Genomic DNA, 24,046 nt, shown 5'->3' on the forward strand with positions numbered 1-24,046 from the left:
ATCGTGACAAATTTGATCATAATCTTTATTTAAAAAATTTGAATTTATCGTATTTATCTGTTGTAAGCATTATTTCTTTTATTGTTAAAATAAGTACATTAGTAACTATAATCATTGTTATAATATATATATATATATATATATATATAAATTATGTATATATTATATATAATTATGTATGTATATTATAATGCAATAAATTACTTATTTAAATATCACTTTGCAATCAATTTTAAAATAAAATATAACTTTATCTTTCAATAATATTGAAAGTTTGTTTTTTAGGTAAATAAATATTCTTAATAATTGAGAATGATACATGAATATATAATTTTCATATATTATAATAGGTTTTATTTGATACATTAAAAAAATTGTTAACATAAATTAACTTGGTAGATTTAAAGACATTTTAAACAACTTAAGATATGATTTTTTTACTAAGTATACTTTTGCAAAAATTTAAGCTAACGTTGCCTTCTATAAGGATATACATTATACACTACGTAACATTCCAATTATATTAACTATTTATTAATTACACAATTAGTTATAAACATATATACATTGTTAATTATTTCAAAAATCCAAAACAAAATTGACAGAAATTATAATTTTTTTTAGTAGTATCCGTTTCATGATCATAGAGGAGTATCACTCTATATATTGATGTAAGTAAGTACTTAAATAAGACTCTCTAACTTTGAATTAAGTTCCATCCTTTCAATGTCAAAATACAACCACCAACTAATTACTTTTACCTTATTTATATATATATATATAGATAGATAGATATAGATTTAGATTTGTCACATAAAAAAACATTTCATTGACTCTGAATAACATCAAACATTCAGTCAAAACCAAACTATTAAAGTGCACTTTTACATCTCTATTTTTTGTTGAATGAACATTTAAATTAAGTTTCAACCTACCAATTTTAATTATAATTGTAATTCCATCAAACTCAATAACCAAAATTAGCTTTCGTTAACAAAGTCTTAGTCTTCAAGAAATCCATTACTAAAGAATATAATAAACTAAGAATGATGAAAGATTCTATAAGTAACTCCTAAGAAGTCAAACTTACAAATCACCACACCAGTACAAACTTAAATGAACACATTAACGTTTTCTCTACTAACTACTCATATAACGAATTTCGAAATCACATGAAAAAGAAGAAGAAGAAATAAGCTATAAATAAAAAAAATATTTCTTGATCAAAATTCTCCAATTAAGTTAGTTTTACTTACAAATGTCTCTTATATGATAACTTTAAAAGGAGAAAAATATCAAGAAACTCTAAGTAGTTTAGCGAAATTTAACAAAATCAAGCCCGATTGTAATGTTTTTAAAGATTTAAGGGAGTTAATATACGACAAGACAAATTTTACTATGGTGTTTTCTAAATAATTTAAAGAGGTAAAAAGTAAAAATAAGAATAAAAGAAAGTTTGAAGTAATAAAAGCAGTAATATATATTAGAGAAACATCTCTTAGAACATGAAAAGGTTATGTTTTATTTTACTTCATTGGTTTGTTGTGTTTTCAGTGTCTTGGCCGGTTGAATGGGTCCATACCAAATTCAAACGTGATTCCTTCCATGATTAGTTCAATGATCCACAAATCTACTGAGAACACATGTTGGCCAAAATATTAATTTGTGTTTGTTAAAACTCTTATCAATCACAACCACTGACACCACCAACTGCATCTTCTATTTCTAAATCATTCCAAACACAATCGGTTCTGCATAAATCCAGAGACAAATGACAATACTTTATGATAGAAGAGGCTGAAAATTAAAGACTTAATTATGATTTTTATATATTTTTATTATCATCCTTTTTTAAGAAATTTATCTCTAATATTTTAATTACGTAATTATAATTCAAATGTTAACTTGAAGTTTAATGTAGTTAATAAGAATATTGACATTTTAATTCAAACGTTAAAAATATGTCACTAGTTTGTGATTTTTTCTTATTGTTTTATTTTTATTTTTAACTTGCTTTTAAAAACATAAATGATGTAAAAGTGGTTAAAAACTTGGAAAGTAAATGTTAAAGAGAAAGATAAATTAAAGTAATATGTGTTTGAAAAATAAATATTGCAAGGAAGTAAAACTTGAAGAAATGTAAACTAGTAAGATAGTAAACGAACTAGAAAAGTAAAAAATGTAAGAAAATAAATTACTAGGATGAAACAAGATCTAATCAAATAAATCAATTATTTTAATGGCTAATCCAATGATAATGTTTATTGTATTTTGGGTCACCACTTTTATTTGTTTCTTTTACCAATTTATGTTCTATCTATGATAATTTATTTTATTGCATTTTCATTTTTGCACATTACATTTTCGATTTCTCAAGCACTTTCACTTTAATCATCTTTATCTTCATCTTTACAATTTATTCCATCTCCATTTACATCATTCCATTTTTGTCTGAAAATACAAAAGTACGATCATTAAAAAAAATGCATGATTTCTTATTTATATTCATGTAAAAAGACAATTCAATGAATTTGTAGAATTGATTCATAATATAAAATATTTACACATCAATTTTATATTAATTATGAAATCTTGAATTAAAATACTCTAATATAGTTAAAAATCAATTATTTGATAGTCCTATGTACAACAAATTTACATCGACTCACATCAAGATAATTTGGTTAAAAAGATTAAAAGAACACAAATATTGAATCAAAATCACCAAAAACGCTTATATTTTAAAATATGACTTTGATGTAACTTGAATGGATATTAAAATTAATATAATGACATATGATATGAGATTTTGTAACAGTGAAGATGTATTACTGAGTATAATTACTGAGTATAAAGATAGGTAATTCATTACAATATTCATGATCTAATGATATTCACATAAAAAAATATATGTTAGACAGGTTTTTATATGCTAAATATAAATTAATAATTTATTCTTACTTTATTGTTTTGTGTAAACTTGTTATGATTGTATTTTTAATACAAAAAATAGAAATTAGAACGAGTCTTATACTATGAGTATTATATCATTTTTGTCTACTTTATGTATATATTTAAGTATGTATTTTCAACATAAATTAAATAAAAAATTGAAAAAAAAATACCCAGTTTTACGTTTGTTTTTATTTAAAACTGCATATTTTTTATGTATCATAAGAAATTTTGATATAAAACAATTTTTAAATTTTTCAAAGAGTTAAAACTAGAAAATTATGTTTCTTCTAATTGATTAACCTTTTCTTACGAAAAAAGTAATTAAGAAACAATTCATTGTAGTAATAATATTTTTGTTAAATTTTATATGAAAATATTTCATAGATTTAAGAATATAATATAAAATTTTTATTAAAAGAAACAACGTTACTCTAGAAATTCTGATTTCCATTCGGCATGCTTATTATATTCATGGTTGTTCGAATTAAATATATAAATAGAGAATTACTGTGATGTTGACCCATAGGTAGGCAAAGTGGACCCACAATCAAAATATTTTATTTATGTGTTAGTATTTTATTTTGTGTAAAATTACAACAACAAAAAATACTTTAAATATATAAATTACATTGCGCTTAAAATTTATAATAAAGAAATAATTTTCCTTTTATTTTAAGGAAAACTCTTAGTTTTTTATCTATTTACCATGCCTAAGATCGAATATAGTGTAGTTTTTCACTATTTAACCTACTACAGATTTTTAGATCCCTCATTTATCAAGTTTGAAATTAGGAGTTATACCCAAGACTTTTTTTATATTTAGTTCTTAAAAGCTTTTTAAGAAGTAAGGAATTCAATATAAATTAAATGAACCCAGCTTTTGAGATAGGTGTTTCCACAAACATCAATGGTTGTGGTGTTTTTGTGAGACTCGTGCAGAAATCTTATTGAGTTAGAGTATAAGAGTTCCTATTTAAATTCTTAATAAATGAATTGAAGGTCCATTAAAATAATATTAACACCCCTTTAAAATTCAGATTCACTAAGATATTATAACAACTAATGTTGGGTTCCCGTATCAGCAGAAAATCCCATTTTCAAACATACAAAATGAAAAGTGCTTTTGCAAAGTAACTTTTTTTTCCAAACATAGACTACAAGTTAAAACTCCAACCACACACTATAATCTCCCAGCCTATGGTGAATAATAGGTTGTTAATAACCAAGTACAATCATCTTAAAATCTATAAAGATAGGTATTATCATATATACACGTGGATACAAGACAACCTTAAAAACATGTTCAAATTAGTTTAACATTATAAAGACAAAAATTATGTTTTCGAGATAATTCTGAAACATGTTAAGGTAAAAATATTACTAAAGCATGTAAAGGAAATCAAGCATGTAAAAACAACTACTCTTTATTTTTATCTTTTATTTTCATGTAAACTAATATAATCCTAAAAAGAATTCACCTTAACATACTTAAATGGAAGAAGAATTAAAAAAAAATTCTTCAAATAACATTATTCTGGCTTATATATACTTAAATAAAATAAAAAAGAATGTAGCGAATTATTTTGGAATTCTATCTCTGAATTTAATGTTAAAAAGGCCAGGGCACACAAACCGAAACTCAACTCCCTCATCCTTTTCTCTTCCCTCTCCAATCCACGATGAGGCTTCAACCGCACTTCGCGGTGGCCGTGGCGGCGTTTGTGGCGACCGCTTGGGCGGTGCACATGCACAGCGGCGTTTGGAAGTCGGGGGAAGACGTGGAAGGCATGCAGGATTGGCAGTACGAAGGTGTTCCGATTGACGGCGGCGTTGGACCGGAGAGTTTCGCCTTCGATCCCCGCGGCGAAGGGCCTTACACGGGCATTTCCGACGGTCGAATCATCAAATGGCAGCGCTCCGAGAATCGTTGGCTCAACTTTTCCGTTACTTCCTTGCAAAGGTGCTCTCTCTCTCTCTCGCTCTCTCTCTTCCACACTCTTCATGCTGCATGTGTACAAATTGGAGAAAATTACGCTTTATCCAAACCTTTTCATCTTCTCATAAAATCAAACAATTCCTTCAGTTATTATTTGGTGTTATTATTATTATAATGATTAATAGGGATAAAAAACTATCCAAACATGTTTCTGCAACCTTCAGCTGTGTGGATTGGTCGAGAGTTTTCGGTGTGCAAATTCAGCAAAAATGAAATTGAACTCGTCCCCACAAATTCACCCCCAACACAAGCTCATCGTGTTGTCAATTTACCTCAAACTACTAGTTTTGCTTTTAAATTAAATAATCAATCAATAAACGTAATCGACCTATTTGGACTATAATTCTATCACTAGTTATAAATAGGTAAGTTTTTAGGTTATATCAGACTTTGAAATATGTTAATTAAGTTTGTTTGACAGAGAAAGAACTAAAACGAGTATAAATAAGTAAAAAACGAAAACATATTTGATTTAGTTGAGAAAAATGGAAAAAAGAAAGAAAAAAAAACACGTTAGGGTATAATAATTCACTCTTCTCAAGGTAGTGAATAATACGGAACAGAGAAAGTGAAATAAATACGTGATAAAGGAAAATAAATGAATGAGAAATGGAATATTGCTTGTTTGCTTTAAGAGAAATATAAGCAAAATAATGTAGAAATAAAACTGTAAAGTTATTTGTTTTAACAAAAGAAAATAAGAGAAATAATTATTAATGAAATCAGTGCATTCTTTTTTCATGTAATCAAGCTTTGCAAATTGATTATGCCTTAAACATGATAAGTTAAGTTTTAGCAAAATTATTATACGGATATTTTTTTGATATTATTATATTAAATAATTATCTAAAACTTAAAGTAAACATAAAATTTGATTGTTTAATACTTATTTAATATATTGTGATCAATTTGATTTTTTTAAAACTTTTTTATTTTTTCTAAGCAATATACATATATTGCATATTTAATTAAAGTATTTATCAAATTTAAATTACCTAAATGTTTAATTTGTTATGTTTTTATAACTAATTAAGATACGAAGTGTGTTATTTTATTTTGTGTTTAAGTCCAACACTAAAATTAATATATGTATGAATATGTATTCAGAAAATATTATTTTCCCAGTAAAAGAAATACAAAAATAAGTTCTGAAATAATATTGACGTGAGACTCTTTCACATAATCACTAATAAAAAAATAAAAATTGTAATAAATAATTACATTAAATAATTGTAGAAAAAACTACTAATTCTATCCCATTTAGCAGAAGTACTTCCCCTAAATTAAATACGTAGTTTCTAAACAAAGTAAATCTCACCTAAACCGTATTGATTACGGTCCAAATTGGACAAAATTTGAAAGGTGTAATTACAATTTGGGTTGCATTAAATCGTTACATGATGGTTGAACTGCATTTGGATTGTCTACAGCTGTCCACCCCTACAGCACCATATCAAGCTTATGCAATAACTTTTTTTTGCATTCTGTCTTTTAATAACCGTTAGATGTAAATGTAACGGCTAAGATTACTGTTGTGGAGGTAGTATGGGTGTAGAGGATCCATGCGCTGGTTTTAGTGGAAACATTTGGTTTGTTGCGAACACTGTTCTTTTACTACCTGTTCAAGATACCGTGGGCCCAAACTGAAGCTTTCTTTATTTCTCTTTCTTATTCATCCCCCTCTCTGTCTAACCATAATAATGAAGGGAGTTTTTGCTACATTTATATTTTAAAGATAAAAATTTTCATTTTTTAGATAATAAGTAAGAAAAGAAAATGAAGATGGGAAGGTTGATAAGGTTGTGTTTGGCAGGAATGAAGAGTGTGGAGGAGCATACGAGGAGCATCCGAAGAAAGAGCACGTGTGTGGGCGACCACTTGGGTTGTGCTTTAGCAAGCTATCCAATGAACTTTACATTGCAGATGCTTACAATGGATTAGTTGTTGTTGGCCCCAATGGTGGCACTCCATCACGACTCATATCAACTCTACAAGAAGAAGATGAGGAAGATGAACCCTTGGCTTTCACAAATGGTTTGGATGTTGATCAACGGACTGGAGCAGTCTACTTCACCACCAGTAGTTCTAAATATCAAAGGAGGTATATTTCAACATTAAACTAACACAATTAAAATTTAAGAAACTAAAATTATCTATTTACCTAAATCTATTTATGATTGGTCATTTTTCACCGACGGATCTAAAATCCTAAGTCAGTAGAGACAATATGTCTAAAATCCTAGGTCAGTAGAGACAATATGTCTACGGAGACAAATATATAAGATTAAGGAAGTAAATAACATTTTTTTTTATATATTTAGTAATAATTTTGACAAAATCAAGGAGTGTCCTTATCCATCCTCATGTACACATAGGTCGGTCTCTCCGTGTGTTGGATCGATGAAAATATATGTGTTAGACAGCTGAAAATGATGTTTTGAAAATAAGTTTTTATTATTATATAATAGACTATAAGTCAATAATGTTTCTTTTACGATAAAAAATATTTTAGACTTGTATTTGACTTTTCTTATATTCAGTCATATTTTTCCTTGATGATAATATTTGTGAAATGCAGGAATTACATCTCTTTGATCTTGAGCAAAGATAAATCGGGGAAGCTAATGAAATATGAACCAGAAAGTGAACGACTTAGCATTATTCTAAACAATCTCTCGTTTGCAAATGGTGTAGCATTAAGCAAAGATAGTGACTACATTCTAATAATAGAGACAACAACATGCAGAGTATTAAGGTATTGGCTAGAAACACCAAAAGCTGGAACATTGGAAGTGTTTGCTCAAGTACCAGGTTTCCCAGACAACATCAAACGAAGTCCAAGAGGGGGGTTTTGGGTGGGAATTTACTCGAGAAGAGAAAAATTTATCCAATGGATTTTATCATATCCATGGATTGGAAAAGTTTTGCTTGCACTTCCTTTGGACATTACAAAAGCTTATTCATATTTGGCTAAGCTTAAAAGAAGTAGTGGAATGGCAATTAGGCTAAGTGAGGATGGAGATATATTAGAAGTTGTTGAAGACAAAAAATGGAACAAAGGGAGGTCTATTAGTGAAGTGGAGGAAAAAGATGGAATATTATGGGTTGGATCCATTGATGCACCTTTTGTTGCTAAGTATAATATTCATATGACAAAAGAACAAGTAAAAGGGATTTGAAGATATAATTTTGCTGTTTTCCATTATGTTGTTTTAGATTTCTGAATTGAAATATCAATGTTTCAATCCTTGCACAAAACTCCACCTCTCTTGTCTCAGTGGAATAAGATGTTTTTTTTGTCATGCACAAAGTTGTGGTACATATTCTTGGGAATAATTCAAGTGAGTCAAAGTTCAACATTGAATAGAAAAGACAAAGTTAAACACTATATAAAAATAAAAATTCAACACTATTACCTCAAGTTTTTGGGATAAAAGTGGTGTCAAATGTCATATATGTATAAAATTTATGTCATATATCTATAGAATCACAATCTATCAATCTCAATAACTATAACACATATAATGAAATATATAAACCCAAACATACCAAGCTAGTGATATGTGGTGCAATATATTTGTCATTATCTTTCTCCTTTTGTCTTCTTCTTTCTACACCATCGTTTGTTCCGACATATTGGTTGAAGAGACTAGTTTGTTTTTGTTATCATTTGAGGATATCATAATATAAATTTTGTATTTTGAATTGTAAAATTTTTAATGTACTTTTTATTTTGCATTCCAAAATATGTAATTTAAAATACATAATTTGAAATGCATTTTGGATATGATGATAATGTAGGATGAACATGTGAACTGCATATTCACAAGAAAAAGTACAGGTAGTATTTTAGTTTTATACTTCTTTTGAAAATAATAATAGGCTATGTGTTGAGAAATAATTAATTATATAATTAACTATGTTAAAAAAAAATAGTCATGTTGATTAAAAATTATTTTTCATATATTTAGAAAATAATCGATTATCAAGGATAATAATAAATTATTATGTTATACATTTATGAAAAAATAAAAAATTTAATTTGTAAGTAATTGATTATGTTTAATAATAATGGATTGTGTTGATTGAAAATGATTTCTAGGTTAGATGAAGAATAATCAATTATATTTATATATAGTTAATTATGTCAATTAGCAACCTCAACACTCTTTTAAAAATAAGCTTTCCTTTACTCATTTCATTGCATACATTTCCTACATTTTTAAAAAGAAAGTTATGTTATTTCTTGAAATAGATATTTTCTGGTGTAATACATTACATCTTATTTGGAAAAGAAAGTTATGTTATTTTTTGAAAGAGATATTCTCCGGTGTAATACATTATGTCTTGTTTGGAAAATAAGTGCTCAAGATTTATCGAGAAAGTGATTATGCTATAAAATTTTCTATTGTATAATCTATCACATATTAGGTTATACATTTTTTTTCTCTTGTAATCTGATTTAATATATTTGCATCGGTGTTTAGTATGTGTTGTAGGTTATTGAGTGTTTCTGTCTTTGTAAATCCTATTAAATGGAGTTTTAAGGAATGTTTTGAATATTTTGTTCTACTTACAAAGGTGTTTTTTTATAATTGGATAATTCAAGATTATTTAGCGAAAAATTTAGTTCATATTGTTGGATTAACTTAACGTAGATTGGAAAGAATTGAATCGGTATAAAAATATGAGTTTTTTATTTTTATTTTTGCTCATTCTCTTCCATCTTCTTGATTCATTTATCATTGTATTGAATTTCTTCTGTGATTAATAGTTTTAAGGCAAAGTTTTCTTTAAAAAATTAAAGAACACTTTTCAATAAATTCACCTCCCTCTTGATTGTATTTTTAATCATTCTTAACTTTACACAAATATAATATTTATAGCACTATTCTAAAATTTGAGCATCTTAATCTTGATCGCATATTTTAAAGTATGATAATCTCATTACAAATATCTCAAATACCTTTTCTTCATTCCTTAAATGACTAACAATTACTTTATTATAAGAATCTTAGAAAAAAGAGAATTGCTTCAACGTCTTACTTACTTCAAAGTGTTAGTTTAACACTTAGCCATAATGCATAGAAAACTCAAGAAATTTCATAATATAAAATTTCAACTAAATGTACTAGCCTTTTTATTTTAACATGTCCATTTGTGCATGAATTTTCAATTGAAATTACTTATTCACTCATAACCCTCAAATTCAAACAAAACAACACATTAATATAGAATTCAAACTCAATCCCAACAAATTCCCATAATGACTTTTTCTTTTATTTTCGGTATGTAAATACTATTTTATATATGGATAAGAGTAACTCAATTGTTTTATGATAATTTATGTGCATGTATGATTTTTTTATGATCCACACCTAGGATAAAAGTCTCTTATGTAGTTATGTCTAACCTGCCTACTCAAAGAGTAAATAATAATAATAATATAATTTAAAAAGTTTTGAACATACTAACATTTTCTTTGTCTCATCTTATGTATAACAAATACGTATCTAATTTATTAAAACTAATAAAGATAATTAAATTAATTAGTTAATTTTAATAAAAAGAGTTTTAAAATATATTCAAAAAAATATTCAGATACTTAAGTAGTTTGATATTGCGTGATTCTATTTCTTCTTTAAGATTTTTAACTAATAAATACATTCATTTTCATTAAGAGAAAGTGAACATTTAGTTAGAGTAAATTAAAAATACGATAAAAAAAAGGTAATAACTAATATATTTAAAATTATACACATATTTCTATAACCAAGACAAAAAAATTGAATTTATTTCTAATACATAATATTAGAGGTGGCATTAGGGATGTAAACGGGGCGGGTAGGGTACGGGTAGTAGCTTCCCCGTACCCATATTCGTCGGGTATCCGTTATGTGGGTACACGTCTATTTTTTCATATCCGCGGATATTCACGGGTACCCGCGGGTATTTACAAAATTATTTAAAAAACAAATATTTAATTATAAATTCAAATAAAATAAAATAAAATACATCAGTGTCATAAATTTTAAATAAAGTTCAAATAAACTCAAGTTCATACAAGTCCAAATAATTATAAAAGTAAATATAAAATGACGTTCAACACAATGAAAATTCTTTAATTAGTGTTTTTGATCAAAAAGTTCACTTTTTCCAATTGATTCCTAAAAAATAAACAAAATAAACAAATAATAAACCTCAATTGCCACGTGCCAAGTATTCTTATTTTGATTTCATCATTTGACAACCAGCATACCATAAACATAATTGTCTATACATGATTTGATATATATGTGCAATTTCAAATAAAGGAAAGAGAAGAATGTCAAGGGGTTACTTGGAAGAAGACAACGTACTAATACTTGAAGTTTGAATAATGAAGACAGAAGACAAGATGTACAACTTAGAAAAAATAATATTTTTACTAATATATATATATATATATATATATATATATATATATATATATATATATATATGAGGGTACTTTTGTGAATTAAAGTTTAGCGGGTACGGGTATCCATGGGTACGGATACTATGATACCCGTACCCGCCTCGTTAACATGCGGGTATCAAAAATACCCGTACCCGCGGGTAGCGGGTATCCATTTTTAATCCCTTTTTTTTACCCATTACGGATTTTATCACGAATATCCGTGGGTACGGATTTTTTTGACATCCTAGATGACATTATTATTATTATTTTTATTTCTTTTAACTGATCAAGATAACTAACTAATAATAATAAACCGTTTACTAACAGACTTTTCCGTGTAAAGTCAAAGTCTTGGCATGTCCAACTATTAATGATATCTTGTCTTTGCAACAATTATGTTAAGTGAAGCTAAAAGAATTAAGATTTAAGACACAAAGAAAAAGAAAGAATTGAACAAGAATTGCAACAACGATGACAGAATCAAACGCAATTGCGAATGGATTGGCTGGTGCAGGTGGTGGAATCATTGCTCAAATCATCACTTATCCTCTTCAAACGGTAATCTCTCTCTCTCTCTCTCTATATGCTTCTCTCTTTGACTGTGTGACCAATTCCCTTGCAATTTTTCAGGTAAACACGCGCCAGCAAACTGAGAGAACACTAAAGAAGAACAAGCAAAGTTTGCCCTCCAACACAACCACTGCTCCTAGCACTCTTCTTCAGATCTTTCAGGTTCAAATTTTGCTCCTTTTTGGCATTTGGTTGGTTTATTTTATGAGGGTATATTTATTATATCTGTGACCCTTTTTTAGGTCATTAAAACTGAGGGTTGGGGTGGACTCTACAGTGGCCTCAAGCCTTCTCTTCTTGGAACTGCTGCTTCTCAGGTTTTCAGTTTTCGACCATACCCCACACGGGAAATCCTACCAATACACGCTTGTGAAATCTCTAGTTATTATTGATTTAACATTTTATAAAATTACATAATTGTGCTGGTTTCACTTCTTATGTAATGAACTTCACTCATGAATTTGTTGTTTTCAATAAAATTTGACCAGTAAAGAAGAGTGTGTTAGAAACAACTTTGAGTATGTTGCTAGCTAGCACTCTTCTACACTACAATAGCTTTTGTTGATTATTCAGTATGCACCTGTTATAAGATGCAAAATTCAAGGCTTAAGACACGGTGTGTGGTGAATGAGATTGTGTCTAGCGAAAGGGGCTAGTCTCCGATAACCTGATGAATTAAGATTCAAATATTTATTCAAAGTGGTGCTCAAACTTAATGTTTGACTGTGTCTTGGACAATATTACATCTGAATGAGGATACATGTGGTGTGGGAAACCATTAAACGAAAAACAAAATAACAAGACTACTCAGTGGGTTGTGGGTAGTTATCTAAATGATTATTTTTCTGTTTTCAGGGCATTTACTACTATTTCTATCAAGTTTTCAAGAACAAGGCAGTGGCGATTACAGCTGCTCGGAAGGTGAAAGGGCATGGAGATGGTACTGTTGGGATGTTTGGTTGGCTTGTTGTGGCTGCAATTGCTGGGTGATTATTCCATCATACAAATTTTATTTGAATGTTGCATTTCAGAATAGACATGTTTGTGTTGTGTTTGTGATAATGAATGCAACTTCTCTCTCTTTGCTTGATATTCTTGTTTAATTGTCTTATTTTTCAGGTCCTTGAATGTGTTGTTTACGAATCCAATATGGGTTTTAGTGACTCGGATGCAGGTGCTTCAGATGCTTTTATTTTCTTCCTGGACTGTTTTATATGATTATATGTTGTCAAACATAATGCTGGTTGCTTTTCATTTGATCTTTTTCTTCTGTTTTATGAATACGGTCACTTACAGTGAGACATTATGTATGTTAAGTTAATTTTTGTTTATAGAGGTGTGAATTTCATTTTTCCTTCGCTTATAAAAATTTTATGAACAAGTTTCTCTAAACATACCCTTAACCTTTAACTGAGTCAAATGCTAACGTGTAATCTATGTATCTTGTGTCTAAAAGTTGTGTGTGTACTACTGACGTCTAACAAAAGTTCAACAATTTTCACATGAAAATGCCGGGATGTGGCTTAAAGCCAAAAAGGGTTAGAATCCATAGACTCTGAATGCTCAAGGCTATCTACTATTTGATTGCCCTGTTGCTACACTCAAGCCATGCATCCATAATTTTGGTCCAGTTTTAATGATGTGTGACATTTTATATTTTTATTCTAGACTCATACTCAAGCAGAAAGGAAAATTATGGATGAAAAGAAAGAAGCTTTAAGGAAGGCTGCTTCTGAGAGCGCCATAGCAGACTCCACATTGCAAGATAAATTGGATGAACTGAATTCTATGAAACCTCGACCATATGGAACTATACATGCAGTTAGTCTCTTATTTCATTTCCTTCTCTAACTACTGCTTATTCTTTACACTGGTCAGGGATTGAGTGTGAATTTTCTTGTTCTTGTTGTTTTTACTTCTCTTAATGACTGCATAACTGTTCAAACCATAACTTTGAACTATAACAACACCAATCGAGTTTTATTTTTGCAAATCTTTAGAAATTTTAGGTTTTTTATATCAGGAAATGATCTATTGTTTGACATTTTGCATGCTCCATTTGTCAGAAACAAAAGTGGTTGAGTTACTTCCTGCAATTACTATCAGGATCTTTCATGTTGAATTGTTGATATGTTATATCGTTAAAAGCAAAAGGCATGGATTATTCATAGGGTTGTCCTGGTTGGCAATATAAAGAATACAACTATACCTAAGATGTGCATAATTATCACTTTCACTTCTGTTCATTCTGATATGAATCTTGTTTTGGTTAAAAGGCTAGAGAAGTGTACAACGAAGCGGGTACAGTAGGATTTTGGAAGGGTGTCTTCCCTGCCCTTATTATGGTCAGCCTCATCACTTATTTTTTTTATGCAGCAAATTCACGTGTAATATTTATATAATCTCCATATCTCTGAGAATTTTCATTACAGGTATGCAATCCATCAATTCAGTTTATGATTTATGAAAGCTCATTAAAGCATCTAAGGGCAAAACGTGCAGCTAAGAAGCAAGGGAATACAAGTATATCTGCTTTGGAGGTATAAAGTACTTTCAAATGAAACAATTGGAAAACATGTTGTACAAGAACGTTTTAAGTTGTTTTATGTGTGTGTATATATATATTCCTATTCTTTGAATATTAGTAAATAAGCATCGTCCTATCCTTCGAAAAGGTCTTTTTGGTGGGAGCAATAGCTAAGCTTGGAGCCACTGTGACAACATATCCATTACTAGTTGTGAAGGTAAATCAACTAATTGTTCCTTCATCTTCTCCTCACTTATTATTTATTAATAAGATAAAACCTCATCCACTTCAAAGTATATATCCTACAAATCATCAATCATTGGTCCACTATTGTATTAAATTACATTCCAGGAAATGAAACTATAGTTTTCTTGGTACAGCAAAGAATTTGATCTTTTGAAGTTTTCTGCAGAGTCTCATCATGTCTTAAACACATTTGCATCATAACACTATTATATGTGCCTGACGATTCATGCCACTACATGTTTCTTTGTACACAGTCAAGGCTTCAAGCAAAACAGGAGATTGGTGGCAATAACTCCTTAAGATACTCAGGTTTGCTTTTAGATATATAAGCTATAACTTAATTTGCCTTTGGATGTTGTGAATATATTTTCTTTTGTTTTAACCTCATTCTTACCAATATCTGGTTGAAGCGACCAATGATCATTGATTTTCTTCTATTTGGTAAATATTAAAGCTATGGAATCATTAAAATTGTGGCTGAAACTTCATTAACTGCTGTTCAAAGTGGTTTATATTCCCAGTACACAAGAGAGGAATAAAAGGGAAGAAAAAGTGTGCTATTTGTTATTTTACTTAAGAGGAGTGCTGGCAACACTTGAGATCTACCTAATTAGCGATCTTTGATCAATTTTAACTTGTAGCCAAGAGTCAGAGGGAGTATACAGAATCCTAGAAAATTCTTATATTATGAAATACGGATTAACTGTTATATACTTTGTTTTGGTCTTACTTCTAGTCTTAGGACTTTGATTTTTTTCGATTCATGCCTCTGATATAATCCCTTTTTCTTCATTTTAATTAAGAATTTCTGTATCTTTAAGCCTTTCACTTACAATCATCAACAATCATAACAAGAAAGAAAACAAAACTATTCCACTTTGTCAAAGTATGTCTTCCCTTTTCTAAAGCTATAAATGCAGGTACTTTTGATGCTGTACTTAAAATGATCCGTTATGAAGGAATAACTGGCTTCTATAAGGGGATGAGCACAAAGATAGTGCAGAGTGTTTTTGCAGCCTCTGTTCTGTTTATGATCAAAGAGGAGCTTGTTAAGGCTTTTATAGTTCTAACCAATAAGAGCAAAAAGGTTGCATCAAATTTGAGTAGTTGACTTCTTTACCATATGAAAAGGATAATAAGTGTCACTTGGTTTACTTCTCCCTATTGGTTATTCACCGATTGTGGTGAGAGAGAGGTGAAGTCCTCACCAAAATAATTGGATGAAGTTAACTCCACTAGTGTAGATGAGGCATCATGAAGTGCCGCAGAACCCTTTGGAATATCTCATAGTTCATTTCAAGAACCAAGGAACTGAGAAAATTCAACAAACATGAGAGTGACTTCTTCCAACAGTAGTGTTATGCAATCATTCTTTTCCAAAGAAATAAAAACCAAAGTGCTTTGTGTATAATTCTTGAAAAATTAACAGACAATCATTATGCTGAGCCATTGAATTGCTTTGTATGTTGGTATGGTAAGAAAAGTTCATATGTCTAGAGAAAAGATTTACGATACAAACCTCATTTTATAAGTTGATTTTGTAAAATTAAGTTAGGCTCTTAATTAACTTCTTAACATGATATCAAAACTATGAATTAGATTCTATCCTAAAAGAAAGCTCTTTGATTTGAATAGAAGATTTGTTTCAAACATAAGAGAATTTTATTGTTGACATTTTGGATTAAGCTAAGAACTACTCTTACCCTATAACCATTCGAAAATTAATCCAAGAGTTATATAATCAAATATATTATTATGTAAAATATTTAGTTAAATCTATACATACAACTTTAAGATCTATCGTAAAAATTTCAAATTTTAACCTTGGTTGAATAAAATATGTGGTTTAAGGATTAATTGGATGAACCTAAAGATATTATAGTGACACTTTATGAAAGAAAAATATACAACATTAACGATGGATTGAAGAGGATATTTGTTAATTTAATCAATATTTTTAGGCGAATGAGATAATAAGTAGGCACATTAATTTTAACATGTTAAATTTAATGATAAGACCAAGTTAAAACATATTTTCACTTTTAAGGATATTTTAACAAAATATACCTTCAGAGAATAAATTGTGATAGTTTCTAAAAATGTTGGGCTCAAGTTAAATAGACCATCTATTCTAGGCTTTTACTTCTTGCTCCCCAACAATTTCTATGCACATCCATTAAACTTTCAAAATGATTATTTTGCCATCCAGAAAAAAAGTGACTCTAGATTACAAATTTCGAAAACTTTTCGGAACAAGTTTTCTGATATTTCTGGGACAATATTTTCGAAATAAAGTTATCAAAACTGAATTTTCAAAATGTAGTTTTCGAAATAAAATTTCTAAAACGTATGAAATGTATTCTAGAATAAATTTTTTGGTATGGAATTTTTGAAAAACCATTCTGAAACTCATAAAATATCTTCCCAAATAAAATTTTCGAAATACCTATAAATGAAATATATTTCGAAAAGAGTTATTCAGAACATATGAAGTATATTTCGGAAAAAACTTTCCATCAGTACTTTTCTGCATTTTCTCTCTTCTTCTTTCTCTGCAGCAGCGGTGACATGGTGATGTGGTGCGATGCAGTAATCTAGGGTGTTTGAATATTTTCGTAATATTATGAGGTGCAATTAGTAATTGTGATGGTGTTCGAAGTAATAGCTATTTTTCTAACTTCACAACTCGGCCTATTAAGATAGGCAAATTAGCTAGCTGGTACATGTTATAAGCGCACGGGAGAGAAAGAAAAGAAGGAAAGGAGAGAGAGAGAGTTATAATATATTTTTATAAATAAAAAAGTTCGACAAATGACTCATAAAACAAAATAAGTTCTCGAAAATGATATTTTGACAAATATTTTGCTAACAAAGTTATTGAATAAAGTATTTTTTTTTACCGAAATTACATAAATAAAGTAATAAGTTATATGTTTGTTTACCAAATATTATTGTTCGTTAAAGTTTGTCAAAAAAAAAAAAACTGTCAAATTATCATTTTTCTTTTTCATCCAATAATGATTTTTTGACAAACATTTTTTTGAGAAAATTGACAAAGTTATTAAGTAGAGTAATTTTTTATTTTTATACGAAAGTTTAAAAAATAAAGTAATAAAGTTTTATAGTTTTTTTTTTACAAAAATATTGTTTGTCAAAGTTTGTAAAAAAAAAAATTGTCAAAGTATCATTCAGATGCGGACCTATGTTGTGACAGAGGAGTTGTGACTCCCCCAATGTTTTATTTTTATTTTCTATATATATATATATATTAAAATATATATTTTTATATTATTATTTAATTTAAAAACTTTTTTAAAATTTAAAAATCAAGTTTTTGTTTTACTATGATTTTTCTATGTTCTAGACATATCTTTATTTGTTAGAGATTATCAAATCATGCTTTAAAGTTATAATACATCACTTTATTAAAATGACATAAAACAAATAATAAATATAATAATAAAATTTTGACATAGATCTTGTATCTTTTGAACTCCAATATATATTAAATGGTGATAAAAAAAATATTCATGACAGTTACATTAAATTTTTATATTGTAATAAATAAAAGTTATTGATACAATTATAGTGAAAAAATTACAGTATAATTGATAATGAGTTAGAAAATAAAAAACAATTAGATAAATAATATCGAAATAGTATTCTATATGATAAAAATAAACAAAAATAAAAATATTAAAAAATTAACAAATGTGTGTTTTATAAACAATTAAAGAGACTATTGAAAGATATCGCATTAAGAAAAAAAAAATGTATTATTAAGGATGTGATAAGATGAAAAATATCTTAGAGATCTAAGAAAAATGTTCAAATATTAACATATATACTCAATGATTGAGAAATAACAAAAATTGTTTTAGCGAAACAAAAAAAATTTTCAAATGAAACAAAAATTAATAATAATAAGTAAAGAATTTTTTTTATATTACCTAGTAAATAAAATATTTATGCTATTAATCACTTAAATTGAGACTATTAAACATAAATATTAAAAAATAATATAAATATTCAAATGTGAGACATAAAATTTTTTAATTGACATACATCATTTTAACATAATTACATAAATCACTTAAATTGAGACTATTAAACATAAATATTAAACAATAATAAAAATATTCAAATGTGAGACGTAAAAATTTTTAATTGACATACATCATTTTAACATAATTACATAAAGAAGGTTATGATAAAATGAAAAATATATCATAGATGTGAATGAGTTTCATGACAAACCAAATAATTAAAAGAAATAAAAAATTGAAAGTGTATATATATATATATATATATATATATATATATATATATATATATAGGGTAACTTAATTAATTGTGAATATTTAATAATTTAAACGGGGACGGGTATTATGACATGAATATGTACATTCCCATACTCATCCCCATACCCATATCCAATTAAAAAAATCGAGGATTCTCATACCCATACCCATACCCAGTCAATGCGGGAATTCTCTGTCAAAACGGGAACATGTTCGGACAATACCCATGAAGACGGGTTTATTTGTCACCTCTAATCATATGTTGGATTATATCATAATGTGTGCTTGTTTTGAATAGAAAAAATGATGTTAAGAAATTAAAACTTTTTTTAATTAGAAAAAATAATTTATATATATAAAAAAAAATTGACCTCCCTAAAATTTTTGTGCAAGTTATGCCAATGGTATCATTTCCCTTTTTCATCAAAAAATGATTTTTTGACAAACATTATGTTGACAAAGTTATTGAATAGATTAATTTTTAATTTTTTTTATGGAAGTTAAAAAAGAAAGTAATAAAGTAATAAAGTTTTATAGGTTTTTTTACCAATTGTTTGTCAAAGTGTCATTTTCCTTTTTTCATCCGAAAGGATTTTTTGACAAACATTTTGTTTATAAAGTTGACAAATTTATCAAAAATAGCAATTTTTTATTTTTTTATGGAAGTTACAAAAATAAAATAATTAAGTTTTATGATTGTTTTACTAAAAATTATTGTTTGTCAAAATTTGTCAAACAAAACATCGTCAAATTATCATTTCTGTTTTTCATCCGATAATGATTTTTTTCACAAACATTTGTTGAAAAAGTTGACAAAATGACCCAATTGAATAATTTTCTATTTTTTTTTATGAAAGTTACAAAAGTAAAATAATAAAGTTTTATAACCTTTTTTACTAAAAATGGTTGTTTCTCAAAATTTGTCAAACAAATTTTTGTCAAACTATTATTTATTTTTTCTAAAATAATACGTAGAAGTTATATTAGATTAAAATATAGTATATTAGAAAGAGGTTTTATATCAAGTGCGAATACTAAACACTTTAAAATTTAATAGAAAACAGTACAGTTTTTTAAATAGTTTAAAGATAAAAGAAATATATTTAACTCTATTGTTTTTTTCATATTCATATCCTTTATATCACTATTTTGATTAACAATGATTGTAATTTTTTCTTCGGACATATTCAACTTATCATTTTTAATGGTAGAGATTTAACTGGATTCAATTTGTATCAAGAGTTTATTATAACTTAAAAATTTGTAATTTGTACAGATAGATGTTGATGTTCATAATGTTCATCGTAACCCTCGACAAACTAATATGTACAAATTTGATAATTAGTATTATTATATCCTCCACTAGTGAGAATTTGGGGTGTCCAAGATATCTTCTGAACCTTATAATATGTCTTAATTTATAACACTAAGTCTCTCTTTGAATTGGTCAATCAAAAGTAAAGAAATGAAAACATAAATAAAATGATTAAAAAAATGAAAAATAAATTATTATGATCACTTAAAGGATTAAAAATATGTGATAAGTTGATTCTTTTTCTAACTATGAAAAATAATTGATAATATGTGGTGCGATGTTTGTTGACTTTATTAACAGATCAGATTCTGCCCAATTGATTAGGTAAGTCTTTAGTACATAAACAAGTTACACAAACTAAATAAAATATCTCACCTTTTAAACAATATTTTACATTAAATTTATTATTTTATAAAAATAATATTATTTATAATGACGATAAATTTAATACAAAATTGATGTATGATAAACGATAAACTTGTGTAATAAATTATTGTGTTCACGATTGATGGAGACTTCCAAAATACAACAACATCGGCAGCAAGCAACACAACCACAGAATTTAAAAGCACAATAACGAAAGAGTATACGAGAACACACACAAGTCCCACATCGTTATCAAAACCCTCACACCACAATTCTGTCTTGCGTAACCACAACCTCATAAAAATCATCGAAAGTTGTGCACGTGGGACCCACTTCTCATGGCACCTCAAATATCGAAGACTCTGAACATTTTGCGATCAAATTCTAGCCCATGAGACACGCTATAATGTGAGAGTCTCTTTCTAATACAACTTATTTTTTATTTTAATGTTTAATATAATATTGTTTTCTTTTTAAAAAAAATCAATACTTAATACAAAATCATTTCAGAAAATAAAAAACAAGAATCATACTATCATTTTTCCTATTTTTTGTGAGGTTTATCTTTGCTTTCATCCATGCATTTGTTCTGACAGCTATAAACTGTTAAAGGTTGTTTTGGTTGGGTTACTAAGTTACTTTCTTAACTCCACATTATTGTTGTTCGCAATGATTGATTAGGGAGTGAGAACTACACTTCATTTGGACAACAATGGCAGATTTTCAGTTATTTGTGGAATGTTGTACTATAGAATGTTAGCTTTCATTAATTTATATATCACCCAAAACAAGAAAACCTTATCTTTCTTATTTGGGTACTTCATCTGTGCATGACAAATAATTGAGCTAAAAGATTTTTTTTAGTGATCGAAATGTTTTGCATTTATGTTGAGTTTGAAATTAAATTATATTTAAATTTAAAACAGATGAGTTTTAATTTTGCACATAAATTTATAAATTATAAATATATTTAATTTTTATTGTTTTATTAAAGGTTACCTATGTTAAATGTTATTTAAATAATAAAAATTAGTGAAAATATATTTATAACACATGAGTTTTATTCTTTTTTTAATTTATTTACTTTAGTTTTCATATCATTAATTTTAAAAAAATGAATAAAATAATTAAATCTAATAAAATGATTATTAAAAAATAAAAATAGTAAAATAATTATTTATATAAATATATAGATAGATTACTTATTCAGTTGTTTAGGTAGTTTATATGAAGTGGTGAAAGTGCAAGTATCTAACCCATGTGCAGGGGACCCAAAGCAACGTAGTATTTATTTGCAGTGAAAAAGTGGGTTGAAGAGGTGCCCATTATGATACGGCAAAACAAGTGGAGAAGGACATATATTTCATTAAATCTAAGAAAGTATGAAGCTCTCATTACTATGGTAAGAATAATGAAATTAGGTTTATATTACTTAATTAACTCTTATTCAAGAGTTGAGTACTTGATATTTTCTGTCGAGATCTAAAAGCTCCAAGTGTTTAAAATCCAAATTGATGAAACAAATAATTTACTTTGAAAAAAATTTGTTTGAAATTTTTTTATAAACAATCATTTTTAATAAGAAAAATCTTATAAAATTTTATCATTTTACTTTTATAAATTTCATTAAAAAAATTACTCTATTTAGTAAATTTGTCAATTTTGTCAACAAAATATTTATTAAAAAATCATTTTCGTATAGAAAAACATGTTTTACATAATTTATATGATAGAGAAAATGTTTTTGCATAATTTACAGAGAAAAACATATTTTATAATTTAATTTAGAAACAAAATATAAATTTTGATAATAATTTAAAGAGAAAAACATTAACCTTTAAAAATAATTTGATAAGGAGTAAAGTTAAATTTAAAAATTCTAAAATACATGGACAAATTCACTTTTCTTATGTTGAAAAATATAAAATATACTTCATTTCATATAATTGTTTTTATGATATCATCTTTTCTATTTATGAACCATCTTTTTTGTCTACCCCATCATTCTAGAGTCTTATTTTCTTCCCTCCCATTTCCCTTCCACAACTCAGTGGAATCAAGATGCATTGAAAAAATGGTGAAAACCAATAAAACCCGATCTTCTTATTTTAATTTTATTCTGGTTTTATAATTTTTCATGTATTTGTAATTTTATTGTTTTGGATTTGTTACTATGTTATATTTTTTCAGCTCTTTGTCAATTCTTTTTTATTTTAAACTACTTGTTTTCACCGTAATTTGTAAGTTTGTCATCTTATATTAGATTAAATAAGTTTGTACTCTTTTAACCTGGAAGTAAAATTAAAATTTATTTTTATTCAAAATTTTAATATATTTTTATTTTTAAATTTTAAAAAATAACATATGCAGTTTTTTAAACTGAATTACATTACATGTTTATGATGTATTAAACACATTTTATGTTGAAAGTCTTACGTAGTTTAGAATTTTTTTTTATAACATATAAATGAAGTATAAATATGATCTTACAAACTGATTTTGTGAAATTGAATTAGGATTAATATTCTTTTTTAATCTGGTATCAGAGTTAAGATTAAGTTAGAATTAAAATTTATTTCTAATATTTTATGTTAACATTTAAATGTTTTATTCAGTTGAATGACGTTAACTTAATATGTAGACATTTTATTTGAAATTAAAAAAAATAAAATAAAATAATATGTGATTGTCATTATACAAAATCCATTAATTATTTTAACTAGATTAAAAAAAATTAAATTAAATAAAATTGAGAAATATAAAAATTAAATTAAAAAAAAATTAGGACCTAACAGGAAAAAAACTGAACAAATTTTAGTATTAATTTTTTTTAAAGAAATAACAAATATTATTTTCAAGGAACAGTTTTTCTAATATGCAACTGGTTTATTCTGTTAACTTCACTCATCACGTCAATTCCATCTGACACTAATAATGCATTCCACTACAAATGTCTAACTGATACTACATCAAATCTGTTTAAGCCACAAGACTCTCACCTAATGTACTCAATAACAAATTGACATGTGTAAAAACTTAAAAGGCTAATTTTGAAATTTAACTATAATGCTAAAATTATTTTTAGAAAATTCATAATCGTGTAAGAAAATGGCCAATAACGATAGTTCATCCCGACATTTTTAACAATTATTAGGGACTAGGAATAATATTTTATCGGTATACATTCATAGATGACTCTCGGAATATTTATGAAGTTTAGGATAATTTTATTTTTTTATGAAGTATGAATAAACTTTGAAATTATTATATAAGCCTTAAAAAAAAAAAATTATAGTTGTTTAAAAATTTTGGTATCATAAAGTGTGATGTA

At 27.1% G+C, this 24,046-nt stretch overlaps 2 protein-coding genes across 2 annotated transcripts; both read left to right on the plus strand.

Annotated features, from left to right (window-relative positions):
• Positions 1 to 4,555: 4,555 nt before the first annotated feature.
• LOC114178830 (protein STRICTOSIDINE SYNTHASE-LIKE 2-like) lies at positions 4,556 to 8,209 on the plus strand. Its single transcript, XM_028064945.1, has 3 exons — positions 4,556 to 4,915; positions 6,765 to 7,052; positions 7,530 to 8,209. Exons 1-3 carry the CDS (start codon positions 4,635 to 4,637, stop codon positions 8,128 to 8,130), a joined length of 1,170 nt encoding a protein of 389 aa, XP_027920746.1. The 5' UTR covers positions 4,556 to 4,634; the 3' UTR covers positions 8,131 to 8,209.
• Positions 8,210 to 11,773: 3,564 nt separating this feature from the next.
• Positions 11,774 to 16,248, plus strand: LOC114164838 (peroxisomal nicotinamide adenine dinucleotide carrier-like). The gene is made up of 11 exons (XM_028049612.1): positions 11,774 to 11,948; positions 12,021 to 12,122; positions 12,203 to 12,277; positions 12,816 to 12,946; positions 13,080 to 13,134; positions 13,629 to 13,781; positions 14,237 to 14,305; positions 14,393 to 14,500; positions 14,636 to 14,704; positions 14,988 to 15,042; positions 15,654 to 16,248. Exons 1-11 carry the CDS (start codon positions 11,862 to 11,864, stop codon positions 15,842 to 15,844), a joined length of 1,095 nt encoding a protein of 364 aa, XP_027905413.1. The 5' UTR covers positions 11,774 to 11,861; the 3' UTR covers positions 15,845 to 16,248.
• The last annotated feature ends 7,798 nt before the right edge of the window (positions 16,249 to 24,046 follow it).

The sequence above is a fragment of the Vigna unguiculata genome, chromosome 1 (assembly GCF_004118075.2).
Source record: "Vigna unguiculata cultivar IT97K-499-35 chromosome 1, ASM411807v1, whole genome shotgun sequence".
Lineage (NCBI taxonomy): Eukaryota > Viridiplantae > Streptophyta > Magnoliopsida > Fabales > Fabaceae > Vigna > Vigna unguiculata.

What these genes read in the sequence shown, in the direction of transcription:
- LOC114178830 (XM_028064945.1), top strand. Translation starts at nt 4,635, where the DNA reads ATGAGGCTTCAACCGCACTTCGCGGTGGCCGTGGCGGCGTTTGTGGCG. An exon ending in TCCGTTACTTCCTTGCAAAG is followed by an intron (nt 4,916 to 6,764) that starts GTGCTCTCTCTC and finishes TGTGTTTGGCAG; the next exon opens with GAATGAAGAGTGTGGAGGAG. An exon ending in AGTTCTAAATATCAAAGGAG is followed by an intron (nt 7,053 to 7,529) that starts GTATATTTCAAC and finishes TGTGAAATGCAG; the next exon opens with GAATTACATCTCTTTGATCT.
- LOC114164838 (XM_028049612.1), top strand. Translation starts at nt 11,862, where the DNA reads ATGACAGAATCAAACGCAATTGCGAATGGATTGGCTGGTGCAGGTGGT. An exon ending in TCACTTATCCTCTTCAAACG is followed by an intron (nt 11,949 to 12,020) that starts GTAATCTCTCTC and finishes GCAATTTTTCAG; the next exon opens with GTAAACACGCGCCAGCAAAC. An exon ending in CTCTTCTTCAGATCTTTCAG is followed by an intron (nt 12,123 to 12,202) that starts GTTCAAATTTTG and finishes ACCCTTTTTTAG; the next exon opens with GTCATTAAAACTGAGGGTTG.